The sequence below is a fragment of the Petaurus breviceps genome, unplaced genomic scaffold (assembly GCF_028583685.1).
Source record: "Petaurus breviceps papuanus isolate PSGF00001 unplaced genomic scaffold, PetGlider_PUasm1.0 91023, whole genome shotgun sequence".
NCBI classification, from domain to species: domain Eukaryota; kingdom Metazoa; phylum Chordata; class Mammalia; order Diprotodontia; family Petauridae; genus Petaurus; species Petaurus breviceps.
The window spans coordinates 1,466,293-1,485,152 of record NW_027187398.1 but is presented as its reverse complement, the minus strand read 5'-3'; the positions used below and the strand labels follow the sequence as shown (position 1 = coordinate 1,485,152).

General features: G+C 35.8%; 1 protein-coding gene and 1 long non-coding RNA gene across 3 annotated transcripts in view; one reads left to right on the top strand and one right to left on the bottom strand.

The window, feature by feature from the left end:
• The window catches only part of VMP1 (vacuole membrane protein 1), a 157,121-nt gene that overhangs the window by 78,557 nt on the left and 59,704 nt on the right, over positions 1-18,860 (bottom strand). For both annotated transcript variants that reach the window (XM_069078016.1, XM_069078017.1), the window contains one exon: positions 3,691-3,858. In XM_069078016.1, the coding sequence (XP_068934117.1) occupies positions 3,691-3,858 (168 nt within the window). The remainder of the gene's footprint in view (positions 1-3,690; positions 3,859-18,860) is intronic.
• Positions 1-18,860, top strand: part of LOC138153678 (uncharacterized) — a 32,956-nt gene that overhangs the window by 9,781 nt on the left and 4,315 nt on the right. Inside the window, exon 2 of the long non-coding RNA XR_011166428.1 lies at positions 14,473-14,563. This is a non-coding gene — a long non-coding RNA (uncharacterized lncRNA). The remainder of the gene's footprint in view (positions 1-14,472; positions 14,564-18,860) is intronic.

Genomic DNA, 18,860 nt, shown 5'->3' with positions numbered 1-18,860 from the left:
GTATGTACATTTTTTTAGACATAATACTATTGCACATTTAATAGACTATAGTATAGTATGAATATAACTTTTATATAAAACTGGGAAACCAAAAAATTCATGTAACTAGCTTTATTGTGGTAGTCTGGAACTAAACTGGTAATATCTCTGAGGTTTGCCTGTAATTTAAGACCAAAGCCTCTCTGGCTCATCTCCTACACACCAATACATACATGCCCAGAAAAAAATAATGTGCTCAACAATGGATTGGGACCTAGGGCAAAGCTAACCTAGCTAATGATCAGAGAGTAAATACTTCAACTATATCTCACCCCTTAAATCCACACCTTTCTCTCCACTCACCACAACTACATTAATTTAGGCCCTCTTCACCTATCATGTGCATTATTACAAGTCCCCTAACTGGCCTTACAGTATCCAGTGTCCACATTTCTCCAATTCATTCTCCTATAATGGGTATCTGGTACATGCACAAAGTACCTGTGATGGTATCTCTCAACATGGAGAGAAGAGAGGCCTGCTTCCGTGTAACAGTGATAACATGTAAGGGAAGTGCAATAGAGAGATTGTGGAGCATGTGCAGTCATTCTGTAACTAGTTCCAGTTGGTTAAGCATGCAGTGAAGAAGAGCAGACTCTCTGATTAGCAGTGGAGGCATTTAAAAAGGCCTGTCTATATTAGTCACTTCCTTTCTGTCTCCATCTTTTAGCTCCATCTGAGAACTCCTTAGCTCATGCCGTCCTATGAGAGACTATGACACAAGGAGAAAGGCCTTGGGGTCTTCCCTTCTGGGACACATAGCATATGAGCATGAAATGGGACCCAATGCTATATAGAAAGAATTAAATTTTGTGTCTGCTTCATCCTAGAGACCAAAAGAGATACAGTGTGCCTCTAAGGTGGGGGGGGGAGGGGGGAATACTGGTGTATTTGTTGTTGCTCTATCTTTGAAGTACATACACCTGTGCAAAAGCTTAAGTGGTTAAATGGAACTGGAGTGTTAGTTACAGACCCCTAACAGATGAAGGGAATACATGGAATGGTGGAGGTTCAAACTGATGGTAGAGAAGAGATGCACCAATACAGCTCAAATGTGTGGAGGTTCAAATTGGTGGTAGAGATACACCCCACAAACCCTTCAGAGTATCTTAGAATCCTAAAAGGAAGATGTAGCATGCCTAGCTCTGGGAGTGCAAGTTAATAATACACTCCAAAAAGCTGCCAAGTTGATACTCCTAAATCATAGGTATGACTGTGTCACTTTACTTCTTAAGAAGCTCCAGTAGTTCCCAATTGCCTACTAGATCAAATTAAAATTCCTGTTTGGCTTTTAAAGCTTTTCCCAATGAGGCTCTAGCTTACCTTTCCTAGACTTTTTATTTTCCTTTATGTATCTTCCTGGTCTACTCAAATGACCCTTCTTGCTATTGTCCATACATAACATTTCATCTTGTAACTGTACCTTTGAACATTCCTGGGATGTACTCTCTCCTCATCTGTGCTTTACAGAATACCTAGCTTCCCTCAAGGGTCGGCCCAAATACACAACCTAGAGAAAGCCTGTTTGGCCCTCTACAAGTTGCTATAGCATGCCTCTATCCATCTATTTATCTACCTACCTATCATTTATTTTTCTACATAATCTAGTTCTTCTTTACCTCTCAAAGAATGTAAAGTCCTAAAGGGCAGGGATGGTTTTGTTTTTTGTCTTTGTCTCCTCAGTGCCCGATCCATAATAATGCTTGCTGAATGAATGAACTTATGTTACAAGATCTTTAACAAGAACTCGGTATCCCTGTTGTAATACTACAGTAGGAATCTATCTTCTTCCAGCAAAAGTTCAAAAGAAAACTCATCTTAAGAACTGAAAACAGCAACATTTACTAGGCACTTTAGAAACCTGAGAGGAAATATGAGATGTTGGCACACAGGATATAGCAGTGTAAAGAATTCTAGAAGGGGAATCAGGAGTTTGTGGTTTAAATCCTGGCTCTGCCAGTTACTAGTGGTGTGACCTTGGAGAAATCACACACGTGTGAGAGACAGAGACAGAGAGAGAGTGTATATGTTTAAAAAAGAAACACAAGCAAAAAAACCCAAACAAACCTGTTCTTCTTTCTCTCCTACCATTAGAAATAAGAAGCTGATAAAATTTTACCCTTAGAAAGTTTTCCCCCCACTCTGTTATAATTCGTACTGGGGTTCCAGTGTTTCCACAGGAAAAAGTACTGTAACCTTTTTTGGGGGAAGAGGACCAGGGCAATTTTTCATTCTCATAACCTCCTAGGTAGATATGAACATGAGAAGTGTTTCCATCATTTCTGGGAAATCAGAGCTTAAGTCACATAAACCTCCTAACTTCCTTATATTTGCGAAACACTTTAAAAAAGTTAGTACTATGCTCAATAGCCACAAAGGATTCTTTTTTCAGTAGCTATTTAGAAGTTGGTGTATACATCAATCAATAAAAAAACATTTATTGTTTTGTGCCAGGAAATATGCTATATGACAGAGAAAAAGAAAACTCCACCTTCAATATAAGGTTGTTAGAGGGCCTTGTTTTTATTGGGGACACAGGTTCCTATGGTGTTTGTAAACAAGGAGATTTATCATTGACCCAAAGTCAATGAGTATTCAGCACTTCTGCTCTGTAACAGATGAACTGGAATGCCATAAGTAGTTTATCTATAGAGTGTGAAATAGGCCTCAAGTTAAGGAATAACAAGAAAGTTAACTATTCATTTTGTAGCAAGGAGCCTTTCTCAACTTCTAAACATCTAAGTAACTTTTAAGCATCTGATGATATCAAAAGAGAGAGGAAGCTGGAAAGGTCTGATGGTGCCAGATAGTGGAGCTATCAGGAAAAGAAAGGAATTTAAACTATACTTAGAAATCAGTAAAGAAGTATTGAAGATTTTTGAGCAAAGGAATGATATGATTATACCTTATCAAATCTGCAGATGACAAAGAGTTGGAGAAATAATTTAACACACTGGAGAACAAAGTCAAGATCTAAAAAAATCTAGACAGACCAGGATATCTCTGCTTTAGGTATCTCTCTAGGAATATAAATTGCAAAGAAGGTACCAACCTACATTGGTAAAGGGATCTTCTTCAGCTGGGAGCTCACTCTACCAATGAAATCACAGGTCCAGGGGCATCGAGGTGGCGCAGTGAATAGAGCACAGGTCCTAGAGTCAGGAGGACCTGAGTTCAAATCCAGCCTCAGACACTTAACACTTACTAGCTGTGTGACCTTGAGCAAGTCACATAACCCCAATTGCCCTGCCTTCCACCCTCTAAAAAGCAAAAAATTAAAAAAAAAAAATCACAGGTCCAGGGAGCCTTTCCCAGTCTGTAATCCTATCAATTAGTAATCAATGCAGAATGCCCCATCATGTGACTATGCTTTTGTTCCCAAAGTCAGGATAAGTAGTAGCCAAAAGCTCTGCTTTTCCTTGCTGCCCTTTTTTGGCCCTTTATTTCCTTAAAGCTATGCTTTCATAGCCCTCTCCCATGTAGAGAAATAATTTGTAAGGTTTTTTCCTTTCCAGAATGTCATGGTGACTTCATTAATAATGCAATAATGCTTATGGGACAAAGGCAGAATACCTATATTTTATTTCAAACAGAAACAAAGGTGTTAAGTGAACTTGGTTAGTTTTAGATTATAATAAAAAGATATCTTACCCACATGCAGGCTTCAAGTCTAACTTTTGACATGATGGTCCATAAAGAAATAGATCCTTCAATACCCTCTTCATCTGGACAAATAATCTGATCAGGATATGGTGGCTCTGGGAAATTAACTGAGTTGCATTCATAAGCAGCTAGTGTAACTGAAGCTATATGTGGGCCCTGCAAAAGAAAATTTAAAGCATGAAACAAAATAGTATGAATTTAAATATATATCACCACATCAATGACTTCTACATGACTTTAAATTTATGTCTTAATATTTCTTAGCTGTTATAACTTTATCCATTGTAGCTTCAAGTAACAGTTGCTAGGTTCCTTAGCTCCTTTTGTCATGAATAGGGAAATTTATAATTTTCTCCTTATCTTCTGAAGTGATAAAAGGCTGTATATTGTAATTTTAAGCAACAAGAACTTAATACTTGAAAGGAATTAATGGACACATTATAACATGAACACCTGAACCTTCTCTGCTAAACAGTTCAATTATTTTCCTGTAAATCTTGGTTAAAGCTAAACTGAAAGCAAAAATCACCACTGGTTCTATCTCCTAGTATAATCCAATTCAAAATTGTCAAATTTTAATTAAAAGAACCAAAATTTTTACCTGTATGACAGATTAGCCCTATAAACTAATTTTAATACAGAAATGCTTTACAACAAACATCATGAAGAAACTTCTGTGTTGAACCAACTGTATGGGCAAGTTTGTTTCCCTTACTGTGTCTCAGTTCTGTTCCATATAAAATAGGAATATAACTAAATACCACTTCAAAAAATGACTAAGGCTAGCATGGGGTAGGTAGCAGAAGTAAGTCTAAGGAGACTTCAATTCTAATCTTGACTCTAACATTAACTAGTTCTGTGATACTGAACAAGTCAGTTACTCTTCTATGTCTCAATTTCCTGATCTGTAAATTGAGACAGTGCTACCAACTAGAGGATATCTAAAATCCCTTCTATATTTCTAGTAGTCTTTGACTCTAAAGTTAAATTGTAACACATCAGAAAAAATATATCTGTCCATTCAGGTATTGAAAAATGTGTTTTTAAACATTAGATTCATTGATCTATTTTATTTTGCAACAACAGACACTTCCCAAATGCCCAAACAAACCCTTACAAAGTATATTTGGAGAAAACAATTACTTAGCAGAAAGGACTGACAGATCTTTAAACTTTTGAGAACATTACTAACACTGACTAGAGTTTGTTGCTTCTTAAAGCATTTCATTTACATGTTGCTATATCTATTATTCTTTCAGCTTTGCTCTTTTACTCTGAATCATGTCATACAAGTCATCCCGGGTTTCTATGAATCTTTCATGTCAATTCTTATGGCATAGTAATAGTAAAAGACATTCATAACCTAATTTGTTCGGCCACTCCCCAACTGTTGGGCACATATACTGTTTCCTGCCTTTTGTTATGAAAAAATGCTGCTATGAATACTTTTGTACACCTGTCTTTTCTTACCATCAATACAACATGATACCGTGAATATGAACAATTTAGTAACTCTTCTTGCATAATTCCCAATTGTTTTCCAGAAGCATCAAACCAATTCATAATTAGATATACAATGTCTTAGTGACTTGTCTTAAAAATATCTTTATTAAGTTATGTAGAAATATGTATCCTAAGTACATTTCTGCAGAGCAACTTGCACAAAATCACTTGAAAAGTCTTTGGGTGTGCTAAGAAAAGAAATTATCCCTCCTCTGTTTCACTGATCATTTATAATTTGTACTTGTTCTTCATTATGTCTACATATTTTAGGAAATCTGTGGATACACTGCATATTTACTACCTGAGTGGAGAATAAATTTTCACAGAGAAATCATTATGAGATTTTGTGGTTTTACTTGAAAATAAGATCATTTTCAAGTGCTACAAGTTTAATTATGCTCCTATAAATGAAAATGGATTAAAATTATTCACATGTAAAATTAAGTGGCAATCAGATATAAATTATTACAATTTATTCAGAGTTGAAAATATTTGATAAAAAATCTAATCTATTTATATGCTGCTATAATATTTTATATGTTACTTTGAATATTAATTTAAAATGCATAAATGAATTTTCCAACTAAAATCTCCATCTTTACATACAAATAAAGAAAAACTGAGGTTTTTATTATTATTAATTACAACATATAAAGGTTTCTATTTTTTTGGAAATATTGCAAAAGATTCCTCCTATGATTTTTCATAAATGAGTCAGTCTCTGAAAACAGTAAGTGGTCTCTGTGTAAAAGAAAATCTCTTTGATCACACAGTGAAGAAATTTGTGGTTCTAAGAGAGGGCACATGAAAAATACCCGACGACTCCTAAAAAGCTAATAAAAAACCAGGCAATAAAACTGAATATTATCCTATATTAATACTTAAAAGCATTTGTAAAATATAAGCTATATTTCTTAAATATGCCCAAGCTTTGGAGGAATTAAATTTAGAAAAATATGGCTTACCATTTAGTACTATATCAATTAATGATTAATAGGTTATTTCATTTGAGTCTAGTATAGAATGTGGTTTTATCCTTTTTTAAGGATTGCAAAATTTGAGAAATTATAAATTTATTACACTATAGAAATGTTATAAAGGATTAACAAATATTCATCAGTTCATAAGTATTCAATACTTTACATGTTAGAAAAGGGCTTAAAAAATACAGCTCAAGAGGCATAGCCAGTTACCTTCCAGTCATATCTATGAATGGAAAAGATTTTGCTGTACTATTATTTAAGACATTAGAGAAAAATTTGAACTTAATGTTTGTCCTACAGTGACTGAATACAGATGCAAATGTATAAGATTTTTCACTAATAAATGTTTTAGCCCATGTTTAACTATGATGAATTTTTTTTTAAATACCATCTCCTTATGGGTAGGAAATACCAAATAAATAGCAATAAATGTGGTAAAAGTGAGAGTAAGAAAATATATGAAAATCCAATTGTAAGTAAAATCTATAAACAAACAGCTACAGAGTTCCAGAAGCTGGGGATGCATGCATAAAATCTTCATAATGAACAAGGGCTAAATTTCCATTTACCAGGCTTCCAGATGCTAGATAACAGAATCTGTGAGTTATGAAAGAAGAAATGACTACTTTTCAATTATCCAAAGAGATAAACTGCCCATTCTACCATCTTTTTGTTTCAATTTCAAAATTAATTATATAAAGATATTTTACATCTCCCCTACCTTCCTCTGGGTCTTTCATTCATTGAACTGAACAGACTTGCACATTTTCCCACAACTATTCTATAAAGTCAAGTCATGATTACTCAGCCTTAGAATCAGATGTGGTCTTTCACAAACAAAATGAGAACTCAGTCTCTTGTTCTTTGTTTCTTTCTAATAGGTCATTTAGCCACCAGCTCAGCATCCGAGTTTGAACTTTGTTAGCTACATGGGGATGTCCAGTAAACTCTTCTTTATACAAGAGGGCAATGCACTATAATGCTTAACGTTTTACTTGTATAAAATAAATTCAAAAGTAAACAGAACAAAAAACCCTTGGAAATTAAAATGGTAATAGGAAAGGAAATTTAGAAATTTCATGTGAGCTCAAAATACTAAAAAACTAAATTTCTCCTTCTACTTTATTCTCAGAAATATGATAATTTCAAAATGAACTAAAGATGAGACAAACAAATCACTCTATCTGCAATAAGGCTGTTACTGTTACATCTTAACAGAATTTACAGTATCTTGTGATCTTTCTGTGTTGCTCAGTATAGTAATTCTAAATAAAATCAACCCAACAAGCTCATCTGACTGCCTGTATGTGACATATTTGACATCTGGTTCTGTTTCAGTTCAAAACCTCATGTATCTATTCTCAAGAGCTATGTTACATTATAATTTCCAAAGCTTTGATTACAGAATGATTTTGCCTTGCTTAGCACAGAAGATGTAGTACTTGGCCAAGCCAGAGTATGTTTGGGTGAGAAGAAAACCATAGTTAGATCATGAGGTAAGATTTTGAATAAGGGTAATGTGTACAACTGCTTATGAAAAAAATAATTTTACTATTTTTGGTTATCTGGGCTAGACATATGAAAATGTTACATTTCTAAATTATCTTTTTGCATGAGGTATGAAAATGGAATAATTTATTGGTTGAAGTAATTTAAGTAATAACTAGGAAAAATCTCTGAAATTAATTTTGTTACTTTCAAAAACGTATTACACATTCTGGCTGGTAAAGGTATTTGAGAATAGCTAATACTCTATTCTAAATAGGGAGATATATCTGTCCTTCCTTAAATCACATCCAACAAAAGTACTTATATGCCAGATTCTCTCTTGAGAGCTGGGAATATGAACCTAAATAGAAAGACAAACCTTGCCCTCTCTGAAATACAAAAAGAAAATAAAAGAGGCAAGGAGGGAAAAGGAGGAAATAGTCTGAAAAAAATCTGGGAGAATCAGAACTGCAGCCTGAAGAAGAATGAAGACATGGCTGGCCTGGGTCTCTTTCTTAAAACAGAGGTTTTAGGAGACAATTAGAAGGAGAAGCAACAGGGGCTCATAGTACTTCCAATGTATAATGCATGAACTTCAAGGGTGAATAGATTGCTCAGGCATTGTGAAGAAAGACTGCAAGTTAGGAGGGTAAAACAAGTCTGGTAGTGGAGAGGTCCTTATTAGTTCTGGCTGCTAAAAGGAATGGATTTATATTCCTATTCTTTTTCTTGTTACCTATTCTGTCAGGAGATAGCTGGAAGATGTCCTTAACTAATGGCAACTTCCCATGTTCAGGCAAAAGAAGCATGGCCTCTACCAAAACAAATTTAGGCTCCTAATAAGGATTATAGGAGAACTATGTTCTTCTTAGGAGCTCCATACCTTCACTCATTGAAAAATATTTACCGCATTATTGGAACAAAAATCCTTAGGTGGTGGGCAGAAGATTATGTTTTAAACTACTTCTCAGTATCCTTTACTAGTTCATCATTCATATTATGACCGCTTGGTAACTGAGTATACCTAAGGCTCTGTTCTAGGCTCTCTTCTCTCTCTCATTATATTCTCTCACTTGGTGATCATATAAGCTTCAAAGGGTTTAATTATCATTCTAAGCAGATGACTTCCAGGATCTATATAAACAACTCTGATCTCTCTCTTAAGCTACATTTGCTTAATGAACATTTTTTTGTTTTTGAAGAGCAGTTGGGGTTAAGCGACTTGCCCAAGGTCACACAGCTAGTTTTTTGTGTTAAGTGTCTGAGGCTGCATTTGAACTCAGTTCCATCTGACTCCAGGGCCAGTGCTCTATTCACTGTGCCACCTAGCCACCCCTGCTTAATGAACATTTCAAGATGAAATGTTCTCCAGGCATCTCAAACTCAACATGTTCAAAATCAAATTAATTATCTTTTCCTTCAAATAACAACAAACAACATTTATTTATTACCTGTTATGTGCCAGGCAGGTGCTAAGCACTGTGGATACAAAGAAAGGCACTGGCAGCCCTTGCCCTCAAGAAGTTAAAAATATAATGGGGGAGACAACACATAAAAAGGAGGGTGGAGGGGGAAGGGGTTAGAGGACCCAGCATAGGGTCATGATGAAATCCTGCAGCCCTGGAGGGAAATAATCTGAGGAGTTAAGAGTTACACAGTTGATTTTATCTTGTAGCATGATGAATTTTTGAAGATCATGAAGTTCAAGAGAATAACCAAGTAGAAAATGATGAGATGAATACCCTGTGTGTATTCTTAAACCAAAGATCTGGGAGAAGCTCTCAAAATGTCCACCCTCAAAGGTCCAGAGGTACAAATCCATCCTTCTTCCTGTCAAAAGTACTATTATCCTTTCCAGGTCATCCTCTACTCCTCACTCTCACAAATTTTACATATAAAATCAGTTGTCAAATCTTATTTTTACTCCTACAATATCTCTTGCACCTATCCCCTTCTGTCTACCCACGTGGCCATCCTCCTAGTTCAGGCCCTCGTTACTTTTTCTCTGGACTACTACAACAGACTTCTAATTGGATTCTCCATCCCAAAAATCTCCATCACTCCACATCCTCCACAACGTTGTCAGAGTGATTTTCCTATAATGCAGGTCTGACATGTCATTCCTCTATTCAATAAAGTCTAGAAACTCCCTATTACCTTCTGTTTGGCATATAGAGCTTTTTACCACCTGCGCCCATGTAATCCTTTCAGTTTTATGACATATTATTCCCTTCCATACTTTCTATAGTCTAAGTCAAACTAGCCTCTTCTTCACAGTTTCCATTTCTCATCTCCATGCCTTTGGACTGCCAGTTTCTCATGCCTGGAATGCATTCCCTCACCATTTCTCCTACTAATAAAAATAAAGTTCCTGAGTGTGGGAACTATATTTCACTTCTGTAGAAAGGAACAAAGTAGATGTGATACATATAAATATGTATTGACTGATTAACTACTAGGAATCTTAGGCTATCTTCACTTTCACATTAAAAAAGAAGAAAACACCACCACCCAAAGCTGGATTAATTCTGAACTTCCTCTATTTACAAGGAATTCAAGTAACTAAAAAGTCTGATTTCATTTTCATATGTGTCATTTACAAATTATAAGCAACTGAAGAAACATCATAAACTATGGACATGTGGCAAAAGTTTTAGACTCCTTTCTTCCAAGGACATTAATTTAAAAGCAAGAAACAGAAATTAGGTTATATTAATAAGGAATTCTACTTATTTAAGCTCTAGACCAACGAAGATGAAAATTATCACAAGAAAAGATGCTGTGTATAAGAGAAGACATATTTTACATTCCATATTATTGTCTTTGACCTAAAAACATATTACCAAAAACTGTAGTATTTTGTGCTTTTATAATATCAGTTTGTAACCTAATCCATCATCTATACAAACACAAGTCAAGTGATTTTTCAAGGGTAAAAAGTCCCAATCAGTTTCTTCTGGGAAGGTTAGGGACAAAGTAATGATATCCAGCCCAGAATCCTGTGATGATACCTATGAAAAACATCTATTTGCCATATTCCATCACTAAAAAGTAGTAAGAGTTTGTTAGTTTAGAATATAATTAATTAAGACTAGGCAACAAGTAAATGATTTAGAGACAACTGGTTGTCTACATGACTTGCAAACAATATTGTTCTTTGTTGCTTTTCTTTTAAGGGAGTGTTAAGAGAAATCTGGAAATTCTACTGCAAACACAGGCCTTAAACTTATAATCTTTTTAATGTAATGTTTTCTCCCATCACGATCAGAACAGAAGGGGCAGCTAAGTGGTGCACTGAGTACAGCACCGGCCCTGGAGTCAGGAGGACCTGAGTTCAAATTCGGCCTCAGACACTTAACCACTTACTAGCCATGTGACCTTGGGCAAGTCACTTAACCCCAATTAGCCTTCAAAAAGCGCAAAAAAAAGATCAGAACAGACTTTCACAAAAATCCCATTTTGCAATGAACAACTCTAAAAGGATAGAAAAAAAAAGTTTAAAAATCCTAAAAGGGTTAAAAAGATCAGCCCATTTCAATTCAGTGTAGTGTAATGGAAAAAAGCCTCAACCAGAAAGATGCCACCATTCCCCCATTCATCTCTTATCTTAATAAGGGCAAAGCTCTTATCTTCTCTGAGCTATAGTTTCATTATATGTAAAATAGGGCTAATAAGAAAACCTTCTCCACAGGTTAAATACTAGGTGATCAAATGGAGGCAAGGGATATAAAAGTACTTCGTAAATACAAAACATTATATAAGTGTAGGTTGATGGTACTAATATTATTGAAGAAGAGACTAAAAGAGGCCTGTTTTCTAGTCATTTGATCTTAGATCAGTCATTTAGTCTCACTGGGTTTTTATCTGTAAAATGGGGTTAACATCACTTGTTTTATTTATGTCACAAGACAAGGAAAATGAAAGAGTGCATTTATGAACCCTCTAAAAAATACAGCACTATACAAACATAAGATATTGTTGCTGTAAATTCAACATTAGCACATATTCTAAGTATATAATTTTTACTTGTTAATTAATTTCTTAATAAATAAAAATATCCAGAAGAAGCTGCTTCAGGAGGTAGTGAGTTCCCTCTCATTAGATCATCACTTGTCTGATGTATGGTAGGGAGGAATTACTGTTAAAGTATATGTGGGCGGTGCAGCGAATAGAGCATCGACCCTGGAGTCAGGAGGACCTGAGTTCACATCCTGACTCAGACACTTAACACTTACTAGCTGTGTGACCTTGGGCAAGTCACTTGACCCCAAGTGCCCTCCCATCCCCCTCCAAAAAAGCAAAAACAAAAAACGACAATAACTTATACTGGCTAGACAACATGACCTCTGGGATCTCTTCCAGTTCTGGGACTCTAGTTGGGGTTATTTTCATAATAAAAGCATAATGTTTAGAAATCAGGCTGGACTTTAGTGAATTCTAATCTCTTTAAATCTAGACAAATTTTACCCATAAAATGGCTGTGATGCTCAAAAGAGAAACATAACTACAAAGGCACAATAATCAGGAATGAAGTAAAAACAAGTGCTAGGTATTAAGAGTTCCCCTGTGCTTTGCTAAATGAAATCCTCCCTTATACCACAGGGAATTTGGGGTTCATTTTTTGACATGATGCCTTGATCATGACATACAAAAATTAATACTTGAGTCATTTCTTAGAAGATGTTGGGAAGAAAGGCCTATGATTCCATAATCAGACAAAAAATATATAGAGGAAGTGACATCATTTTGCAAAGCTTATGTACCTTTCCAGAAGTCTCAAGTCACCATATGCTTATCATCAGAGTCATTACATGAATATAAAGAAAGCACAATCAATATAGCATCATCACTACTTTTTCCCCCTTCCCTCTCATTACAGATGTATTATCTGTACTTTTAACTAAGGACTTTTGTGCTTGGGCAAATTCCATGGCTTTCTGCCCCCAAAAGTAAAGAAAGATGAACAAGCATAAAAGATAGAGGTCAGTCAATATAATTACATCTTAAATCACTAAAAAAGAACTTTCTGTCCAAATTAAAAGGCATGACACCCGAGAAGACAAGTAAGTCCTTGTTTACTATGGTATTAACAATTACTATAGTATTGTGATTGAAGTCATTTGAGATTACTTCATTTTTACATTTTTAATTAATCAAATACTTTTACCTCTGTCCACGTGTGCCAAGCTAAAGAAAATTCAAGAAATGTTTACATCACAGAAAACAAAGCACTTAATAATCAAATGAAGTTACCTACACACATTTATTAAGTAGCTACTTATGTATATTAGGCAGGCACTGTGCTAGGTAGTGAGGATAAAGTCAAATTGAAAGTCCTTTCCCCTCAAGAGGTTAACATTCAATCCATGATAACAACATGTATGTATATATATAGCATGTATGAAATACATATATAGTGCATATACAGTAAACACAAAATAATGACGGCAACTACCAGCTGGAGAGGAATCAAGAAAAGTCTCATAATGTAAGAAATGGTACTTGAGTTGAGTTTTGAAGGAAGCTTAGAGGTAAGGAAAGAGGAAACAGAAAATGGAGCGCTGTATATGAGGAAAAGTAAAAAGGCTGGTTCATAGAGTATGAGAAAGAGAACAATTCATAATAAATCTGGAAAGGTAGTTCGGGGTCGGGTTATGAAGTGTTTTAAAGGCCAAAACAGCAGAGTTTTTATCTGATCACAGAGGTAACAGGAAGCTACTAGAATTTACTGATTAGGGTAAGACCTGTGATTCAGGAATACCACACTGGTAGCTATGAAATATCTGTTTCTTACAGAGAAAGCACAACATCATATACTGGTTTTCAATAAATATTATATAGCTATAATGGAGTCATTTCATGGTATGTTTCAATGACAGAATAACTATAACTAAAAAAAGAGATCGTTTCCAAGCCCTATACAGAATGTTAAATTTAGGCACACAAATACCTATTACTTAGCAATGTAATGAATACGTATTCACATATCTAAATTTAGTATATTACTTTTTATATACTTTGGAAAGAAATATTTAAATGACGATCCATGCTTTCTGGTAAACAAGGGAATGTTGCTAATTACTATACTTAGAAAGTCACTGGATAGTCAAATGCTCTGCCTTCTTTCTTGAGCTGGTACAGCTGTATCCAGATGGGTCTTTCCAGTTGCCTGGAAAGGTCTACCCTTGTTTTCGCTTGATATTCATAGTACTAGAGTAAGATGCCCCCAAATTTTAACCATAATTATGAACAAAATCAGTGTAAATTCAGGATTTGAAAACAATTAGGAAAAGCCTCCCCTTAGTTTTTTTGAAAGTGACTGTAAAAGAAAAGATAGCCTGGGGGCCCCTGAAAACTTTTTTTGTTCAGTAACCTTCAAAGTCAGCTAGAGAGCACAGTAAATAGAGAGTTAAGCCTGGAATCAGGAAGACCTAAATCCAAATCTGGCCTCAGATACTTACTAGCTTTGTGACCCCTCAAAAGCCACTTTAACCTCTGTCTGTCTCAGTTTCCTCTATTTTAACAAGAGGATAATAAAAACACCCTAGATGAAAGAGCTGATGTGAGGATTAAAAGAGATAACCGTAATGCACTTAACACAATGCCTGGCACATAGGTGCTTAATACATACTTCCTTCCTCCTCTTTATTAATATTAAGGAAGAGGCAAGAAAAACTGCTACTTTAGAAATATCCTTTCCATATGCTTAGGGATAAATATTTCAAGTAGGAAAAATATTTCAACTTTTGATGTTTCCAAATGAACTGACCTGCCAATCATTTTATATTCATTTCAGAAGATACTGAAGGAAGATGCTAGGCTACAAATGCATGAAGAATGAAATTTAATCCCAGCTGACGAAGGCTTTTTAAGTTGAAAAGTAGCATGTAAGTTACAAGTATTGGAGGAAGTTTCTCTTGACTCTTATTTTACAATAATACTTTTTATCAACATTTTTCATCTGGATGAAAAACACATAAAAATCAGTAAAAAAGCTGAATGGCAGCTTGTTAGCCCCCTTAACACAGAGCAAAATTAAGTATTAATATCAACATGAGTAAAAACCTTTAAAACTTTCATTGTACAGTCAATGAGGTCTGGTTCATTTCCCATGTAATCAGAACAGTGGACTTAGAAACAATTTTGGAGGGTCACTGAGTTCTAAAAGCCTAACCCCTCCGAACCATTTGTGATAAATGATCTCGTAACTTCCACTTGAGGAATTTCAATGATACAAAATTCCCTATCCTCGTTAGGCAGCACATTCTTACTTTCAGACATCTCTAATTATTAGGAAGTTTCTGCTTAGACTAAATAGAAATTTGTCTCCTTAACTGATTATCTAAAAGTTAATCAATATTAAGCAATTAATATTTCCCTACCTGACATGACTACCTTGACTTAAATATACATGAAAATCAAAGTGCTGAAACAGCTTTTAACTGATTCTCAGATGTGAAAATATAGAAGTTAGGAATCTCAGTCAACTCAGTAAGCTACTCATACAGTTCTTGACATTCTGTTTATCATTCAGAGTTTCTTCTTTTCTTTGCAGTTCCCTGTACAGAAGAGGTGGGATAAGCTGGAAACAGGATACAAGGAGCTTTAGCTTTTCAGTTGCCTTTTACAAGCCCTACTCCAGGCAATGTCTCCATCTAGCGTCAAACTAGATTCACTGCATTATAATTGAAAAGTCAACCAAACAAACAGCAAGATCCATCTAACTCATTAGTAATTTTTAGATAGGACAGAATCTCATGAATTATTAATGGTCAGTACCAATAGTCTGAAACCGGCTCTAGTCATTTTTCCTATCTTGTAACTTGATGATTCACTGTTATCTACTTGTGCCTATAAACAGCATATTAGATGGTAATTTTCTCAGTACAAAGTTATGGTAGTTTTAAAAACAAAACAATGTTCTTGTTGACATTACTGAGAGTTCACAGTTCCAGTTATAGAAAAGTATTATAGGAAGGACACTGAAATAACCCCACAACCAATCTCCATTGTTTCTAACATTTAACCTCAATCCTTAAAATGTATTTGGAAAAATCCCTCTAGAAAAGCCTAATGTAGGGGTGGCCAGGCGGCACAGTAAGAGCGCCAGCCCCAGAGTCGGGAGACCTGGGATCAAATCTGGCCTCAGATACTTTGCACCCACCCAGAAACACCTGGCCATGTAACCTTGAGCAAGTTACTTAACCCCAATTGCTTTAAAAAAAAAAAAGAAAGAAAGAAAGCCTAATTTCAATGCCTCATTCCTGCTGGGTTCTTGAAGTCTAGGCCACTATCCTACCAAGATCCTACCAGTTAGGAAAACTATGATCATGGTCCCAGAAAGAGACTCTTTTTGTCAGGTAAGACCTAGCCAGTCAAAGAACTAGGAGGTTGGCTGCTAGGGGATGAATTCTTTGGTCACAGCAATCTATAAAATAAAGGTAAGATGTCTGTCTACATCAATGGTTCTCAAACTTTATGGTCTCAGGACCTCTATCCATTTAGTAATTATAGATGACCCCCCCCAAAAGCTTTTGTTCACATGGGTTATATCTACTGACTTTTATAATATTGAAAATTGAAACATCTGAGTATTAAAATGAAAATAGTTTTGACCATGAGTATTCCTTGAAAGTGTCTCAAGGACCCTCAGGAATCCTGAACTACACTTTGAGAAACTTCTTCACTAAGCAGTAAGAAGCTATTGAAATTTTTTTAGAGCATTTTAGAGACCTAGCCAGATGTGTAAGTAAGGTTCATCTGTTAGCATTGTGAAGGTTAGATTAGATTTGGGACAGAGACTAGCAGCAGGAAGACTTAGGTTGGTGACAGTCCAGGGTGTCAATAATGAATGAATGAATGTTAATATTTAAGAACCTCTAATCTAGAGTAAGAGTACCTTAAATCTGTTACTTTTCCCTGCTCAACGTGTAATGTTAATAATGAAAAATAGAAAGTGTTATCACCGATGTAAACTTAAGTCAAACCCCCACCAGAATAAAATTCTGGCCACCCCAGGCCAGAATCAAATTTTTCTGCCATTTGGCAGCTAATTTACAATTTGCTGATTTTTCATCTACCCCTTTCTTAATACAGGGTTCCATTTTCACATAAACTCCTTCCTTCTTCCTTAAGCACTACTGCCATGGGATTTCTCTTCAAAATTGGTTTTAATAAAGGGTTCTTGGGGTGGCACAGTGAATAAAGCACCAGCCCTGGAGTCAAGAGGACCTGAGTTCAAATCCAAACCTCAGACACTTAACCATTTACTAGCCATGTGACCTCAGGCAAGTCACTTAACTCCAATTGCCCTGCCTTCTTGTCTCCAAAAAGCAACCCCCCCCCCCCAAAAAAAAAATAAAGGGTTCTTGAGGTATATTAAGGCTAACCATTTCATGCTCATAAGTCATGTAGCAAATAGATGAACAATGGTAAAACAGAAAATAGGAAAAAGTCTATAGGACATGGCATATACCAAAGCTCCTAGTTTTATTGGTACAATACATCTTACTCCAAGGACCTCTAACTGGTTGTAAGACATCAGATAATTTCAGATAAGAGCCTAGACACCTGGTGATAAGGGAAGGAACACTTTTCACTGTGAGCATGACTTCTACTAGGCCAGAGAACAAACATTCCTACAATACTTATATCCCAGATCTACCAAGAGGAAACACATTAAGTGTTTGCCAAAAAGACAACGTATCACTTGAAATCCTCTTCAAATCCCACAGAGTCTTTCCTTTTGTCTTTTCAATTCCATCCTATCTGTTTCAAAAATTAAGTCACTATGGACTACAGAAACTGAACTAGCCTTAGGTGGCAGAATAAAGAAAATAATTCAAGAGTCTACTCTTAACTCTTGTTCACCAATGTTTTCCCTTTGGAAATCAATTTTTAAATGCTGAGTTGTTTCTGTATTTGGGGCTGGTAGGGGTTAATAATGTAGCAACATTTGAACATCCCAAGAAGAAACCTGTCTTTAAATTAGGAAAAAAAACAACAGGGGAGGCCAGGTAGCACAGCAAGTAAGAGCACCGGCTCCAGTGTTGAGAAGACCTGGAGATCGAATCCCGGCTCAGACACTTAGCACCCACACAGAAACACCTGGCCGTGTAACCTTGAGCAAGTTACTTAACCCCAATTGTTTAGAGGCGGCCAGGTGGCTCAGCGAGTAAGAGCACCGGCTCCAGTGTTGGGACGACCTGGAGATCGAATCCCGGGCTCAGACACTCAGCACCACACCCAGAAATAACTGGCCGTGTAACCTTGAGCAAGTTACTTAACCCCTATTGCTTTAAAAAAAAAAAAAAAACAGGAAAAATAGTATTTTTATGCTTCTGGGAATGTTTTAAAATAGTTTTGTTTTAATACACAGGTAAAAAAAAATATGCTGCCAACTTTATTCTTTTAAAATCAACCTTACTGCTCTGGTTTGAGGATAAGAAGACTTCTTTGACATTAAGATAATTAAAATCTATCTCGAAATTTAGCTTTTGAAACCAAGACACTGATTAAAAGGTAGAAAAACTTGCTTATTAAAAAATTACTCTTTATCTGATAATAAAAAACTATACCATTAAATCATAAAACTAAGCCTTTTCACAGATATGGCTAGGCAAAGAATTATTTATTTATTTATTGCTTTTTGGAGGGCAAATGGGGTTAAGTGACTTGCTCAAGGTCACATGGCTAGTTTTTGTGTTAAGCGTCTGAGGCCAGATTTTAACTCAGGTCCTCCTGACTCCAGTTCCAGTGCTCTATTCACTGCAATACCTAGCTGCCCCAAGAATTCTTTATCAAACAAGGATACAGGCAAAAACAAAAGATCAAATAAATAATTTCAATTACGTGAAACTGAAATGCTTTTACATGAGTATAGTACCGTCCTGTGCTGCCTCTCCAATTCACACTTTCAGGTTGGGTCTCATGGGAGATGCTTTGTGGGTTCTCTCTCCTCAAAAACAGCTCAAGAATTGCTGGACCTTTGGGAACTACTCTCTCAGGTACAATGTCTTCTACTGGGTGCGGTGTTATACAGCAAGATATCATTGTTTATGGAAAGTAGAAGAGAGAAATCCCTTCTACTCCTGCCCTCTTGTAAGAGGTATAATGGAATTTTTTTTTTTTAAGCAATTGGGGTTAAGTAACTTGCTCAAGGTTACATGGCCAGTTATTTCTGGG